Genomic DNA, 16,849 nt, shown 5'->3' with positions numbered 1-16,849 from the left:
GTTTTGCATTTCAGGTACAACCCGAGTAACCACCTGACCCGTCACTCGATCACCTGGATCAAGCAGACCTTTGTGTACTCACTCGGTTAACAGATTGTGCATGCAAACATGATCCAATGGTAGCCAACACTTGAGTCCTTTCATCAACAACATCGACATACCAAGGTTACTCCGTCAACAACAAGTACCACAACCGCAACAAACAACAATTGAGGAGGTCATGAATAATTAGAATGATCCACCAGCTCCTCAAGAGAGGACCAACATAGGAGCAGGAGATGCTCAATCTACTCACACTCAAAGACATGGGATTGTGCCACCTGCTGTTCAAAACAACAACTTTGAGATCAAGAGTAGTCTCATCCAGATGATACAGAGCAACAAGTTTCATGAACTGCCAATGGAGGACCCATTGGACCATCTAGATGAGTTTGATAGGCTCTGTAGCCTAACAAAGATCAACGGAGTTAGTGAAGATAGATTCAAACTCCGGCTTTTCCCATTTTCTTTGGGTGACAAAGCACACATTTGGAAGAAATCACTTCCCAAGGAATCTATTACCACTTGGGAAGCATGCAAAAAGGCGTTCCTCGCCAAATTCTTCTCCAACTCCAGAACTGCAAGGCTGTAAAATGACATCTCCAGCTTTGTTCAGAAAAGCAATGAGACGTTCAGTGAAGCTTGGGAACGTTTCAAGGGATACACCAGCAGATGCCCGCATCATGGATCAGCAATGCTTCATTGTTAAGTACACTTTACTGTGGTGTAGTCCCTAATATAAGGAAGTTGCTAGACACCGCTAGTAATGGTAATTTCCTCAACAAGGATGTTGATGAAGGTTGGGATCTAGTGGAGAACTTAGCTCAATCTGATGGGCACTACAATGAGGAGTATGATCGCACAATACGATCTTCTAAAGAGGATGATGCCAAGTACAAGCGCGACATGAAAGCCCTAAATGACAAATTGGACAAACTCCTCAACCAGCAACAACATGTTCATTCCTTCTTCGAGGAAGACTAGTTTCAGCAACAAGATGGGGAGAATGCTCAGCTAGAGGATGTGAACTACATCAACAATCAAGGAGGTTACAATAAAGGGTACAAAAACTACAAAACAAACCCGAATCTCTCATACCGTAACCTTAATGTTGTAAATCCTCAAGACCAAATCTATCCATCCGCAGTCCAAGGTAACTAGGGACAGCAAAAGCCTTTTGTCCAATACAATCAAGGTTATGCTCCTAAGCAGCAATACCCCAACAATTACCACCAGCCAATTGCACCACCTAGATTCCCACAACAACAAGGATCACATAACCAATCTCAGGAGGCTGACTTACGCAGATTAATCCAGCAGGTGATACAGAGTCAAGCATCGGCGGCAATGGATAACGTAAAACAATTCGCAGAGATAAGCAACAAGATCGATTATGGGTACAATGACTTGAACGCTAAGTATCATTCTCTCAATACTAAGTTGAGATACCTATAAAGCCATCACAACGCCCAACCAACACCAAAAATTGGCCAACTTCCGGGTAAAGCTGTTCAGAACCCAAAAGACTATGCTACTGCCCAGTCAATCTTTCTTGAAGATGTTGATGACTACCTCACTGAGGGCAATGATGTTCAAGATGGGGAGGATATGGACCACAGTGGGATGTATGAGCACTAGTACTACTTATGAGAGTATGAACTCGTTCCCCCACTCGAGGAGACTGATCGAGTTGATAATCGAGCATGGGTTCGAGATTCGCTAATCAATGCACCACTCGAGGCTGCACCCGATGACATACCCGACGATGGTGATCGGGCGATCCATCAGGTAGATGTTCAGATGACAGATCAACCACAAGTTCCTGAAGCTGAAGAAGGGGAATTAGAGGAAAAATTCAGAGCAGCACTTGATATCCAATTAGATTCGCTTGCAGAGCGTATCTCCAAACGAAAATCCCCACCTCCTAAACTCTTGCCTCCATACGCTCTTCGAGAGGAAATCGTCAAAGAAACAGCTCAGCTGGAGATTGAGGTGAAGGAAACTATTAAAGAAATTGGGAATGCAATCTTGAGGAGTGGAGTGTGTTTAGACCCTGAACTGAGGATCAATGAGAAATTGGAGGATCCTGGCTCTTTCACATTGCCATGTTTAATAGGCTTCCAGATCTTCAACGATTGCTTGTGCGATTTGGGAGCTTCGGTCAGTATCAAGCCACTTTCAGTTGCCAACAAGATGAGTTTCAGCAGTTATAAACCAAGCAGCCTGTATTTGGTCCTAGCTGATAGGACAATCAAGCACCCAATTGGTATCTTTGAAAACTTGTCTCTTAGGATTGGAAGAGTGGAGATCCCTACCGATTTCATGATCCTTGACATGGATATGGAACCAAAAGATCCATTTATCCTAGGAAGATCATTCTTGGAAACTGAAAGACCCCGACCCCGGACATACAATGGCGGGTGAGGTTCTCTCTTCCTTTACTCTCTACTTAGTCATATTTTAGGATCCATTCTTTAAACAAGGTTCATTTTCGCATTCTGTGATTCAATAATTAGAGTCTATATGGTAACTTAGAGTAAAGCAAACATTCGAGTATTGTATTAAATAATCAAAGGATTCGATACAACTTATGAGTTTGTATAATAAGCTAGTACAAGTTGTATAATCGATCCTAGCTACCCATATCACCACAACTCATCTTCCCGGCCATGTGTCTCGCGCCTAAGTAGTTCCCTTTCCGCGATCACCCTCCCTTCCTGAAATCCAAGTAACCATCAATAACCTTTCCCTTAGGCCATACAGTATCATGCAATGCACGCAAGATCATAATAACCGCCCAGTACAATGGTTGGCCGGTAGAGAGTTATCCCGCGCATCAGTTGGATGGTGTACCAAGGTATCTGTACAGATCCCCGTCCAGCCGCCGAGCCGTGTTTACTTTTCTCCGTCCGAACCGTCCGTACTCGAACACCCTGGATGGTACGCTGATCGGTAGGCAGGTAGCATGCGCATCAGTTCAGCCGTATCAAGACCGAGCCGCACCCCCTTTCCTCCGCACAACTGGACCATCCATAGCATTATATATGCTTATGCAGATGCAACTTCCCATTTCCCAGAACCATAAGGTTGGTACTGTACCATACCTCCGACCCTTAGGTCTTACTCGCTGAACTCTCTATCTCTCGGAACTATCTTCCTGATATTATACTTGCACTCTCGAGTTTACTGTATGATTTTCTGTTTCCGATGGTGTGTTCTAAATGAGAAAGATGCCCTCTTTATATAGGGTCCTGGGCCGCGGTTTTGGCCCCAAAAGGCACCCTTCGGACGAATCCGTTCAATCGCTCATGTTCGCTTGTGTACGGTCGGCCATACTCGTTTGGCCATGGCCGTTCGGCCGTGCCCTTTCGGTCACGAGCTTCCCCAGCTGACCTGTTCACCGTCCACTACCGTCCAGCTGGTCGAGCTGGGTCGAGCTCGGTCGAGCTGGGTCGAGCTCGGTCGAGCTGGGTCGAGCTGGGTCGAGCTCCCTGGCAGCTAGTCTAACTGACACTAGCTGGTCGAGCTGTCCGCAACTGACCGGAAACTGTCCGCAGCTGGCCGAGAGCTGTCCGAAGCTGATCGATCTTTGTCCCATACTTGACTCGTTTTTTTCCCGTTGACCGAGCTAACGAGTAGCTCTCCCCGACTTGTCCGAGATCTCCCTACCATCCCGGATCAAGCCACAGCCTACGATCCTATTCAGGATCGCGGGCGTTACAAGTCTCCCCCCCCTTGAAAGGGATTCGTCCCCGAATCCGGATCAAGTTGGTCTTCACTCATCTCCTTAAACAACTTAGGATAATCCAACTTCATCTTGTTCTCAGTCTCCCAAGTAGCTTCTTCATGTCCACCGCCGTTCCAAAAGATCTTCACCATGTTAATCTTTATCCTGTGCATTCCCTTTTCCATTTGATCGATGATTCGAATAGGCGTTGCTTCCACCGTCAGGTTTTCTCGCAATTCACGTGGCACATCCTCGACCACTTCGTCCTCCTCACTTAGGCAATTCCGCAATTGTGATACATGGAAAACCTTATGAAAGGCATCCAACTTCGGTGGTAAGTCCAGTTTGTCAGCCACCGCACCTACTCGTTCAATCACCTTGTACGGGCCAACGTACCTTGGACTCAACTTTTTCCTTTTGGTAAATCGACCTTTACCCTTGTATGTCATCGCTTTAAGATACATTAGGTCGCCCAATTCAAACAAAATTTCCTTCCGACGTTTGTCCCCATAACTTTTCTGTCGGTATTGGGCTTCCTTCAGCTTGATTTTTTAGAACTTCAATTTTTTGGCCATCTCGTCCACAATCTTCGGGCTGAATAGCGTCCATTCACCAACCGGCGTGAAGCACAATGGCTTTCTACATGCCCGGCCATAAAGCGCTTCATAAGGCGACATTCCAATACTAGCTTGGTAGCTATTGTTGTATGCGAATTCCACCAAGTACTTTTCCCAGCTGCCGCCCCAATCCAGGACACAAGCTCGCAGCATGTCCTCAAGTGTCTGAATTGTTCTCTCGGACTGCTCATCAGTTTGTGGGTGGTAGGCCGTACTTAGGTTCACCCTTGTCCCCATCGCTTTTTGAAAAGCTTTCCAGAAATGTGAGGTAAACCGCGTATCATGGTCCGAGACAATGCTCACTGGCACTCCGTGCAATCGTACAATCTCCTCGATGTATCGGTTCGCGATTACCTCGGCACCATCTGTTTCCGCGATTGCGATGAAATGTGCAGATTTGGTTAATCTATCCACGACAACCCAAACCGCATCATGCTTTAGTCTACTCATAGGCAATCCGGTCACAAAGTCCATCGTCACATGATCCCATTTCCATTCTGGCATGGGCAGACTTTGGACCAATCCACTCGACACTTGATGCTCGGCCTTGATGAGTTGACAGTTTTTACACTTGGCAACCCATGCGGCCACATCTCTTTTCATTCCCTTCCAGTGATAGTATCTTTTCAGGTCGCGATACATCTTGGTCGAACCAGGGTGGATCGAGAACTTAGACTGGTGCGCCTCCTTTAAAACTTCCTCCCTTATCTCCTTGTTTTGCGGCACACATACTCGTCCATTCACCACAATGGTAACATTGTTCGATGTCTGGAACTCCGTCTTATTATTCTCCGCCCAACTCTTAAGTTCCTCGTCCTTTTCTTGAGCCAAGCAAATTCTACTAAGTAAATCCGCTTGATCAGCCGCTCCCAGGCCTAGTGGCTTAAACTCCTTAGACAGTGCATTTAAATGCAAAGTCCCAATCATGTAAACCAAAGCTTCTTGATTTTTCTCGGCTTCCACATCACCACGTCTCCTACTTAAGGCATCTGCGACTTGATTTGCCTTTCCCGGGTGATACGCAATGTCTAAGACGTAGTCCACGACAAACTCCATCCATCTCCTTTGCCTTAGATTTAACTCCGGCTGGGTGAATATGTACTTTAGACTCTTGTGGTCAGTGAAGATTTGAACTTTGGCTCCATAGAGGTATGAACACCGAATCTTCAATGTGAACGCCACCGCGGCCATCTCTAAGTCATGCGTAGGGTAATTCCCTTCGTGCTTACGCAATTGCCTTGAAGCATATGCGATTACAGCACCCTTTTGTATCAGCACACAGCCTAGCCCCGTTATTGAGGCATCAGTGTACACCACGTACGGCTCGACTGCTTTCGGCAGCACCAGTACCGGAGCACTTGTGAGCATCGCCTTTAACTCCGAGAAACTTTTCTCGCATTCTTCCGACCATTGGAACTTAGTGTCCTTTCCCGTCAACTGTGTCATTGGCTGAGACATACTTGCAAAGCCTTTGACAAACCTTCGGTAATATCCAGCCAACCCGAGAAAGCTCCTTATCTCGGTGGCATTCTTCGGCCGTGGCTAGTCCTTTATCGACCTTATCTTTTCCGGATCCACGGACACTCCCTGTCCGAGACAATGTGTCCAAGGAATCCGAGATACTCTTTTGCCAAAACGAGCATTTGCTTAACTTCGCGAAAAGCTTATACTCCCTTAACCGCTCCAAGACTGCCCTTAAGTGATTCTGATGAGTCTCCTAATCCTTCGAGTAGACAAGTATGTCATCGATGAAGATGATGACAAACTTGTCCAAGAATTCTTGGAATATACCATTGATCATCTTTATGAAGGCTGTCGGTGCATTGGTTAGTCCAAACGGCATGAAAACTAACTCGAAGTGGCCGTACCTCGTTCGGAAAGCTGTTTTCCGAATGTCCGTTGGATCTAACGGAATTTGATGATACCCTGAGGCCAAGTCTATCTTCGAGAATCACTTTGCACCTCAGAGATTATCCAACAACTCGTCTATCTAGTGCAATGGGTACTTATTTTTCACTGTAACCCATTCAGCCCACGGTAATCAATGTATAACCTGAAGCTACCATCCTTTTTCTTCACAAACAACTACTTGGTCTGATAAATCCTTTCTCCAACAATTTTCCCAATTGTTTCTTTAACTCCGCCATTTCTGCTGGTGCCATCCGGTAAGGTGCTTTAGATATAGGGGTCATCCCCGGTTCTAGCTCGATGGTGAACGGATCTGACCTATCCGGCGGCACTCTCCGTACCGCTTCAAACACATCGGCAAATTCGTTGGCTATTGGAATATCATCCAATTCCGCCTTTTCCCCAACTTCCTTTGTTGTTATTGTGGCTAAGTATGCCTCACTACCTTTCTCCAGCATCATTTCCGCCTGGATTTCTGAGATAATCAAACTTCCTGAAGTTGATCTTATTCCGTGGAATTTCAACGTTCCTTCCTTTCTCTCAAAATTTACTCGCCCTCAGTGACAGTCAATGTGAGCCTTGTACTTTCCCAACCAGTCCATTCCCAAGATAACATCGTGTTTCATGAGTGGAACAATGATCAGGTCAGTAGGCATATCAACACCATTGACAATGACCGAGATTCTTCGAACCATTCCGGACGGGTACATCGCCTGCCCGCCGGCTGCTCGGACCGTTCCATATCCGGTGTTTGGTTCCTGCCTGAACCCACCTTTCCCTATCATTTCAGGGCTCACAAAACAGTGTGTGGCCCCCGAATCAAACAAGGTGTGCGTTTCCACACCACCTATACTTAAGGTCCCTACACATTCCTCTAGAATGATAAGTACCCATATCCCCCTTTCACATGCATTATTATTTATGTAATGCACAAATTGAATTTACAAAGGTTCTCGTAACATACCAGTAATCGCCCTGAAATTTCCAGCTGTAGTGTCCTCGGATAGCTCGTACACGCATGGTGCAACGACCTGTCTCTTTGGTAGTGGCGGTAAAGATTACTCACTCCGGTTCCCACGTTGGTGGTTCTGTCTTCCCTCATCAAGCTTCGGACATTCCCTCTTAAAATGTCCCTCTTTTCCGCACAAGTAGCAAGAACTTGGCCCATCGCCATTTTCCATCCTCGGAGAGTTCCGGATCGCATGGTCCTTGCTTCCACAGTGACCACATGCACCAACGTCCTTCCAGCAAGTACCATTGTGGTGTTTTCCGCAAGTCCTGCACTCCCCAAACCTTGCGTAGGACCTTGCGTTATCCACCTTGTCCCATTTCCTTTTTCGGTCGATGGTTTTGGCTAGGTGGGTCGAACGCGAAGTAACCCTCTCGCGTCTAAGCTGTCTCTCTTCCTCCAGCCCAGCTTCAATCATGGCTGCCCTTTCTACCACTTCCACGATCGAGTTACAAACACCGTTCACGCAATGGTTGCGGATGTCCACCCTTAGTCCGCGGATAAAGCAACGGACTTGTGCTTTCTCATCCTTGATCTCCTTCCCAACAAAGCGCCTAAGGCGACTGAATTCAGCATCATATGCACGTACCGTCATATCCCCTTGTACCAGGTTAAGGTACGCACTTTCCAGTCGGTCCCAAGCCTCCGGAGGAAAGAATTTCTTGTTGAATTCCCTCTCAAAGTTCGCAAAGGTTATGACTTGTCCACCTTTCCATTTCATAACTGTCACCCACCAGTCATGTGCTTCCTCTTCAAGGAAATGGACAGTGATGTTCATATATTTTACCCCGTTTTCCCTTTACATATTCACATCTTTTGCATCTTTTGCTATCCATTTTGACCATTATTGCATAGCTTTAGGACTGTTCTTGCATTAGAGTTTAGTTGCATTGCATTTGCATCTTTTCATGCATAAACAGGTGATTTTGGAGCTTAAGGAGCATGGAAGCAATGCTGAGGAGAAGTGAAGCAATCATAAGAAGAAAGCAAGAGAGTTAAGGCTGAAGAACCAAGGCCGCAGTCCCACTCGACCGCCCACTCGACCAGACACTCGACCGTGTGCAGAGAGGGACTCGACCGAGTGGAAGGAGCATAAGAGGAGCCAACTCGACCGGTCACTCGACCGAGCACCGGGTCGAGTTGGCCGAGCCGCCTAGCTATTTTGTCTTTTAGCATTTTTAGGGCTTCCACTACTTTTTCTATTTAAAGGCCTTGTACCAGCAGCCACAAAAGAGTCCAGCTTTTTAGAGAGTTAAAAACCTAGTTTTTACCCTTTTGGGAATTATTCCTTTTGCACTTTTATTTTTAGATCTTGTACCTCCTTGAAGGAGAAAAACATAAGATTCTTGGATTTTGTTGGTTCCATAACTTTCAAGATATTAAGAATTCGTGTTTGATTCCTTCTTCAATATTGTAGATCTTTCCTTTATCTTTCTATTGATGCAAGTTTCGGTTTTTTCTGGGTTTATTACTTTGTTGTTCATCATGTGTTCTTGTGAGTAGTTGCTTAGGATCTTGAGGATGGGTTAGGTTGGGTTGTGTTTGAGGTTTGTTTGATTTGGTCAAGCTTGATTGTTGTAGATCTCTGCTAGGCTAGATGTTCTTAATGTTGGTCCTATAACCGAGAGGGTAGGATCTGATCTCAAGCATCTTAGCATCACACCAATGTCTAAGGAGCATAGATAAGGCTAGATCTAGAGACTATCATTAGGCTTGTGATGTATCTGCATTTTACTTGTTTTAGATCCTCATTTGCATTCACTTTAGCATCATTTCATCCTGTGTTTGTAGCATTTGCGTCTCATTCTTGCATAAATTCACTCACTTAGTAGTTTTCCATTAGCATTGCATACATTGTTGCATATGGAGTTGTTATCAGGTTTTGGAGAGCTTTTGGGAACACGAAGCTGAGCAGAGTGCAAGGCACAAGAGAGCTCGATCGAGCTGGGAAGACGAAGTGAAGCAGAGGAAGTCGAACCAAGGCAGAATGACCAACTGAAGCGGAATCTAGCCTAACGCATGCAGAGCAGAAGACAAGGTGGAGCAACTGACACAAGAGGCAGAGCTCGATCGAGTTGACTGAAAGAAAAGACGGTCGAGCTGTCTGAGACAAAGAAGAGCTCGATCGAGCTGAAGTGGAACGCGAAACCAAAGCTGGACAAGAGGAGAAAGCATAGCTCGATCGAGCTGTCGGAAGCAAAGGAGAGCGAGATCGTGCTAAGCATCAACCGACTTAAAAATCGTTGACTTTGACTAGGGTTTTCACAAGTTTAGTATAAATATGTCTCATTTGTTTAGACTAAAAAATCTCCTTTTTAGCTATTTCTAGAACTTCTCTCAAGAAACAAAACGTGTTTAAGGCTTTGTAATTCGAATTCTCTTTTAATCTTTCAAGTTTTTATAGTTTTACATCTCTCTTTTATGCTTTAGTTTATATAATCTTGTTAATCTCTCTTTAATCTCTTTTCATAATGTTGCTTATTGAATTTTCTGGATTTGTGTTCTTGAGCTTCATGATTTCTGAGTAGTGTTCTTAGAGTTCTTGAGGTTGGGTGAGATCCATGAGGTTTTCTTAGTCTTTTCTAGGGTTTTGATGCTTAAATCTTTTAGATCCCTTCTGGATTAGTGTTCTTCATGCTAGCTTCTTTCTGATCATCTGAAGCTTGACCCAAGGCATTTCCACCCGAGAGGGCTTGGTGAAATGTCTGATCTAGCTAATACCGGAGATTTACGTGCCTAACCTAAGAGATTAGTTGTCTAGGGTGTTTATTGACATTGATTGATTGGTTGTTAATGCCTGCCTTGTTATGCTTCGCTAAAGAGATTTAGGTCTGGAGGTAACTTGGCTTGAGGGTCTCTGTCACGAGAGTGGATTGAACTGTTGTTGAATCTTTCGTCTAGGGATAGCTTTGTTTAAAGTTTTATCGAATCTTTGTATTAAGATTAAGTTACTTCATGGATCATTGATACCCAACCTCACGAGCTCTCTTTTATCATCTGTTTGCATCAGTTTACGTTTTGCTTGTTTCGCTTAGCTTGCTTACTTTTGTTAGTCACTGCTTAGCTTTTGTTAGTCACTGCTTAGCTTTGTTAGTCACTGCTTACTTTTGTTAGTCACTGCTTAGCTTTGTTAGTCACTGCTTAGTTTTGCTATTAGTTCTCCTTTTCTTTTGTTGCTTGCTCACTTAGGTTGTTAGAAAATCAAAACTAAGGTTCGCTTGACTTAGCTAGATTTGATTGCATCTTTTGTGGTTAATAGCTCACCCATTTGGTTTGACACCCTTTGTACTACAATGACAATTTAAGTGCTTAGGGAATTGAACTTCAGTAGAGTAGTAAAATCTTACTATCAATTTGGCGCCGTTGCCAGTTGGGTGTTTGTCTGTTACATTTAAGATTTCAGATCTCTTAAGATCAAGCTGTTTTTCTTTTATTTTCGTTTACTGACTTGTTGGCTGTCTATCTGTTTGCTTCAGGAACACTCCTTCGACACACAGCTCGAGCAGTGCTGTTGAGTTCTCTCTTGCATGCAAACATGCTCCCAAGGCAGTCATAATCTCCTTTTCTGTGACGACATCGATCATTTACCCCGCGCGTTGAGACAGCAAAGGAATCAAGTCGGATTAGATCAACAAGATCACGTTGGTATGGATAACCAACAACACGACCCTCATGCACCTGGTGCACAAAACAATATGCCACGCCAACCACGGCACATTGGCGCTGGTGATGCTCCTAACACCCACACGCAGCGTCAGGGAATTGTGCCTCCTTCCATCCCAAACAATAATTTTGAAATCAAGAGTAGTCTCATCTCTATGATTCAAGGCAACAAATTTCATGGCTTGCCGATGGAAGACCCTCTTGATCACCTGGACGAGTTTGACAGGCTCTGCAGCCTCACAAAGATCAATGGTGTCAGCGAAGATGCATTCAAGCTGCGCTTGTTCCCATTCTCTCTCGGTGACAACGCACATCAGTGGGAAAAAGCTTTACCTCAGGGATCCATCACCTCTTGGGATGATTGTAAGAAGGCTTTTCTTGCGAAGTTCTTCTCTAACTCGCGGACTGCTAAGCTCCGCAATGCAATCTCCAGCTTTGCTCATAAAAATGGTGAGACCTTCTGTGAAGCTTGGGAAAGATTCAAGAGCTCCACTACTAAATGTCCTCACCATGGTTTCAGTCAGGAATCCCTCCTTAGTACTCTCTACCGGGGCGTTCTGCCTAAGTTCAGGATGATGCTTGACAATGCAAGCAATGGCAACTTCCTGAACAAGGATGTTGAAGATGGTTGGGAGCTTGTTGAGAACTTAGCTCAATCTGACGGGAACTACAATGAGGATTATGATAGGACTGTTAGGAGCAACAACGATACTGATGACAACACCAGGAAGGAAATCAAGGCTCTTCATGAGAAATTTGACAGGATTTTGTTGGGTCAACAGAAGCATGTTATTTCTGTCTGTAAAGCTGAGCAGATACAGGTCCCAGATGGGGAGGTTGATCCAACTGAGGAGTTATGCTATATGCAGAACCAAGGTGGCTACAATAGAGGTTTCAACAACTACAGAGCTAACCCGAATCTCTCCTACAGAAGCACAACAACCTCAACAACAGCAGGCGCAGCAGCCGCACAAGCCCTTCGTTCCTTACAACCAGAATCAGAATTTTGCTCCGAAGCAGCAGTACTTTCAACCACAGCAGCAGAGCAACATGAGTGCACCTCCAGGTTTTCCACCTCAGGCACCACCTCCCGATATGACAACTATGCTTCAGCAACTTCTTCAAGGACAAGCCGCTGGTGCTCAGGATGTTGCCAAGAAGTTCTCTGAAGTGCAACATAATTTTCACGATTTGAACACCAAAGTTGAGGCACTGAACTCTAAAGTGAAGTACCTAGAGAGCAACCACGCTACAACTTCTTCTGCAAAGCCTCAAGGCCAACTTCCAGGAAAAGCTATCCAAAACCCGAAAGAGTACCACCAAGCTCAAAGTATTACCCTTCGCAGTGGCAGAAAACTCCCATCTCAAATAGGACCTACTGCAATCACTGTGGACAATGATGAACAAGATGGGGAGGACTTATGTGAACCAGAGATTCAAGCTGAGCAGAAGGAAGAGGAAGACAAGATCCAAGTTCAACCAGAGTTACAAGCTAAACCCTCGACTGAAAAAGCAACAGTTCCTGAAGCAAAGAAGCCAGTGTTCATCCCACCTCCTTACAAGCCTAAACTTCCATTCCCAGGAAGGTTCAAGAAAGAGTTGGTGGCGAAGTACAAAGCGCTTTTTGATAAACAAATGAAGGAGATCGAAGTGAAAATGCCTTTACTCGATGTTATTGCTCTCATACCTCAGTCCCACAAGTTTTTGAAAGATCTGGTAAATGAAAGAATCAAGGAGACTCAGGGGATGGTGGTACTAACTCATGAGTGTAGTGCTCTCATACAAAGGAAGGCTGTCATGGAAAAGCTCGGTGATCTAGGATGCTTCACTCTGCCATGCTCCCTTGGTCCATTCGCTTTCAATAATTGTCTCTGCGATCTTGGAGCATCTATCAGCTTGATGCCACTCTCCTTGGCTAAAAGATTAGGATTCACGAAGTTTGAACAATGCAATATCGCTATGATTTTGGCTAACAGGTCTGTGAGGTATGCTAATGGTATCTTAGAGGATTTATCTGTCAGAGTTGGAGATGTGGAGATTCCTACTGACTTCGTAGTATTGGAGATGGATGAAGGACCAAAGGATCCTCTGCTTTTGGGAAGGCCATTCTTGGCAACAGCTGGAGCAATCATTGATTGCAAGAAAGGTCTGATAGAGCTGAACCTCGGTAAGGACTTCAAGATGAACTTTGACATTAAAGATGTCATGAAGAAGCCTACCATAGAAAGGCAACCGTTCTACATAGAAAGGATGGATCAGTTGGCAGATGAGCTACTTGAAGAGCTCAATGAACAGGATCATCTTCAAAGTGCTTTGACAAAGAATGGTGAAGATGGGTACCTACACTTGGAAACTGAATCTTATCAGAAGACTTTGGACTCTCACAAAGAGGAAGAAGGATCTGCAGTCTTTGAGGACTTGAAAGCTCTACAAGCAGTGAATGTCAAGAGTGCAGACCAAGCAGAAAATCAAGGTTTGATGCTTTCATTCGACCTGCAAAGCTTTACAAGCAGTCCTGCGCCTGATGACTGGACTGAATTCAAAGCACCAAAGGTAGAACTCAAACCTCTACCAAAAGGGCTAAGGTACGCTTTCTTAGGCCCTAACTCTACTTACCCTGTCATAGTAAATGCTGAGCTTAGCCATGATGAATTGGAAATGTTGTTAACTGAACTGAAAAGGTTTAGAAGGGCAATAGGGTATTCACTAGATGATATTAAAGGGATTTCTCCTAGTCTATGCACACATAGGATTCATCTTGAAAATGAAGCATACTCTAGTGTAGAACCCCATTGTAGATTAAACCCAAACCTGAAGGAGGTAGTCAAGAAAGAAATCCTTAAGTTGCTAGATGCTGGTATTATCTATCCTATCTCTGACAGTAAATGGGTTTCACCTGTACATTGTGTTCCTAAGAAGGGTGGGATAACTGTAGTGAAAAACGAAAAAGATGAGTTCATCCCCACTAGGACCATTACAGGGCATAGAATGTGCATAGACTATAGGAAGTTGAATGCTGCATCTAGGAAAGATCACTTCCCATTGCCTTTCATTGATTAAATGTTAGAAAGATTGGCTAATCATCCTTACTATTGTTTCCTTGATGGGTATAGTGGATTCTTTCAAATCCCTATATATCCAAATGATCAGGAAAAGACCACTTTTACTTGTCCTTATGGCACATTCGCCTACAGGAGAATGCCTTTTGGTCTTTGTAATGCACCTGCTACTTTTCAGAGGTGCATGACCTCTATTTTCTTGGATTCGATAGAAGAGATGGTGGAGGTGTTCATGGATGACTTTTCTGTGTATGGCTCCTCCTTCTCCTCCTGTTTGTTGAATCTGTGCAGGGTACTTACCAGGTGCGAGGAAACAAACTTGGTGCTGAACTGGGAGAAATGCCACTTCATGATCAGAGAAGGAATAGTCCTTGGGCACAAGATTTCCGAGAAAGGGATAGAGGTTGATAAGGCCAAAGTTGAGGTTATGATGCACTTGCAACCCCCAACCAATGTGAAAGATATCAGAAGTTTCCTTGGGCATGCAGGGTTTTACAGAAGGTTTATCAAGGATTTCTCCAAGATAGCCAGACCTCTTACCAGGTTGCTCTGCAAGGAGACAGAGTTCATCTTTGATGATGAATGTTTGGAAGCCTTCAAGCTTATCAAGGAAGCTCTGATATCTGCTCCAATAGTCCAAGCACCTAACTGGGACTATCCTTTCGAGATCATGTGCGATGCTTCTGATTACGCAATTGGAGCTGTTCTAGGACAGTGAATTGCTAAGAAGTTGCATGTCATCTACTATGCAAGCAGGACCCTTGACGACGCACAAGGAAGATACGCCACCACTGAGAAGGAGTTGCTGGCGGTAGTGTTTGCATTTGAGAAGTTTAGGAGCTACTTGGTTGGTTCAAAAGTGATTGTCTACACGGACCATGCTGCACTGAGGTACATCTACGCAAAGAAGGACACCAAGCCTAGACTTCTGAGATGGATACTTCTTTTGCAAGAGTTTGATATGGAGATCCTCGATAAAAAGGGGATTGAGAATGGAGTCGCTGATCACCTCTCAAGAATGCGGATTGAAGACATGGTCCCCATTAATGACTCAATGCCTGAAGAGCAACTAATGGTGTTTGAGACTTTGAATAAGAGTACATACACCGGGTTAGAGTTGGAGATGGTTGAAGCACTGTCACTGAAGGAAGACAAGTTTCCATGGTATGCAGACCTTGCCAACTACTTGATCTGTGGAGAGGCTCCCAAGAGTTTGGACAGCTACAACAGTAAGAAGTTCTTCAGAGATGTCAACCACTACTTCTGGGATGAGCCTTACTTGTTCAAGAGAGGGTCTGATGGTCTGTTCAGAAGGTGTATAGCAGAAGAGGAAGTGCAGGGTGTGCTTGAGCACTGTGGGTCAACGTATGGAGGACACTTTGCTGCATTCAAGACGGCCCAGAAAGTTTTACAAGCAGGTCTCTGGTGGCCTACTCTATTCAAGGATGCTCACACATTCATCACCAAGTGTGATGCTTGCCAAAGGATGGGTAATATCACAAGAAGGAATGTGATGCCTCAGAACCCAATCTTGGAAGTGGAAATATTTGATGTCTGGGGGATTGACTTCATGGGTCTCTTCAACCCTAAATCAAATGGCAACGAATACATCTTAGTGGCAGTTGACTATGTTTCTAAGTGGGTTGAAGCTATTGCAAGTCCCACCAACGATCATAAGGTTGTCTTGAAGCTGTTCAAAAGCATCATCTTCCCAAGGTATGGAGTACCAAGAGCTGTAATCAGTGATGGAGGAAGTCACTTTGTCAACAAGGTCTTTGATGGTATGCTGAAGAAGTATGGGGTGAAACACAAAGTAGCGACTGCTTATCACCCCCAAACCAGTGGGCAAGTAGAAGTCTCCAACAAGCAGATTAAGGGGATCCTGTCAAGAATTGTTGGGTTGTCTAGGAAGGATTGGTCTATGAAGCTGGATGAGACTCTCTGGGCTTACAGAACAGCTTACAAGACACCAATTGGAAGAACACCGTTTCAGTTGGTGTATGGTAAAGCATGTCACCTTCCTGTGGAGGTTGAATACAAGGCGCTTTGGGATATTAAGATGTTAAATCTGAACATTGACAAAGCACAAGCCAAGAGAGTTGTTGATCTACATGAGCTTGAGGAAATCAGACTTGATGCTTATGAAAGCTCCAAAATCTATAAGGAGAGAACCAAGGCTTTTCATGACAAGAAGATTGTTGTGAAGGAACTAAAGTCTGGAGATCAAGTCTTGCTTTTCAACTCCAGACTTAAGTTGTTTCCTGGCAAGCTCAAGTCAAGATGGTCTGGACCATTTGAGATTAAAGAGGTTTTGCCATACGGATCAGTAACTCTGCTGAACAAGGATGGTAGTGAATTCACAGTAAATGGACAAAGGGTCAAGAAGTACCTTGCAGATCAAACGATTCCGGAGGGGTCCTCTGTGCCTCTCTGTGATCCTCCAAAAGCCTAAAAGAAACAGGAAGTCAAGCTTAGAGACTTAAAACAAGCTCACTTGGGAGGAAGTCCCATGTTTATCCCTGTATATATATCTTTTTATTGCTATTTAGGTTGTTTTTGTTAGTTTTATGATTTTCTCAGGTTTTTAAAAGAAAAATCAAGTTCGTACACTATGTAGCTTGCCCAACGCAGCGTGGTGATCGAGCTGGAGACGGAGTCAACACAAGTCAACAGAGCAGCATTGGATTCCTTCCCATTTTCGCACAGCTCCTAAAAGTGGGTAAAACACGTTTTAAATCTTGTCCACCAAACTCAAGCTCGGTCCCACCACATGTCTCCTCCAACTCCACCATGTCTCCCACAAGACAACACAAAGCTGTCTCCTCTC

At 44.6% G+C, this 16,849-nt stretch overlaps 1 protein-coding gene and 2 non-coding genes across 3 annotated transcripts; all 3 read right to left on the bottom strand.

Annotated features, from left to right (window-relative positions):
* Positions 1-622: 622 nt before the first annotated feature.
* LOC147919927 (small nucleolar RNA R71) lies at positions 623-729 on the bottom strand. Its single transcript, XR_015594275.1, has one exon. It is a non-coding gene; the product is annotated as a small nucleolar RNA R71 (small nucleolar RNA).
* Positions 730-3,756: 3,027 nt separating this feature from the next.
* LOC147919926 (uncharacterized) lies at positions 3,757-4,215 on the bottom strand. Its single transcript, XM_087504170.1, has one exon. The coding sequence runs from the start codon at positions 4,213-4,215 to the stop codon at positions 3,757-3,759; it is 459 nt and encodes a 152-aa protein (XP_087360296.1).
* Positions 4,216-11,373: 7,158 nt separating this feature from the next.
* Positions 11,374-11,480, bottom strand: LOC147919925 (small nucleolar RNA R71). Its single transcript, XR_015594221.1, has one exon. It is a non-coding gene; the product is annotated as a small nucleolar RNA R71 (small nucleolar RNA).
* Positions 11,481-16,849: the final 5,369 nt, after the last annotated feature.

Source organism: Camelina sativa, chromosome 20 (assembly GCF_030686135.1).
Source record: "Camelina sativa cultivar CO46 ecotype springtype chromosome 20, ASM3068613v1".
NCBI lineage: Eukaryota > Viridiplantae > Streptophyta > Magnoliopsida > Brassicales > Brassicaceae > Camelina > Camelina sativa.
The sequence above is the reverse complement of the archived record's forward strand: the minus strand, read 5'-3'. Positions and strand labels throughout refer to the sequence as shown.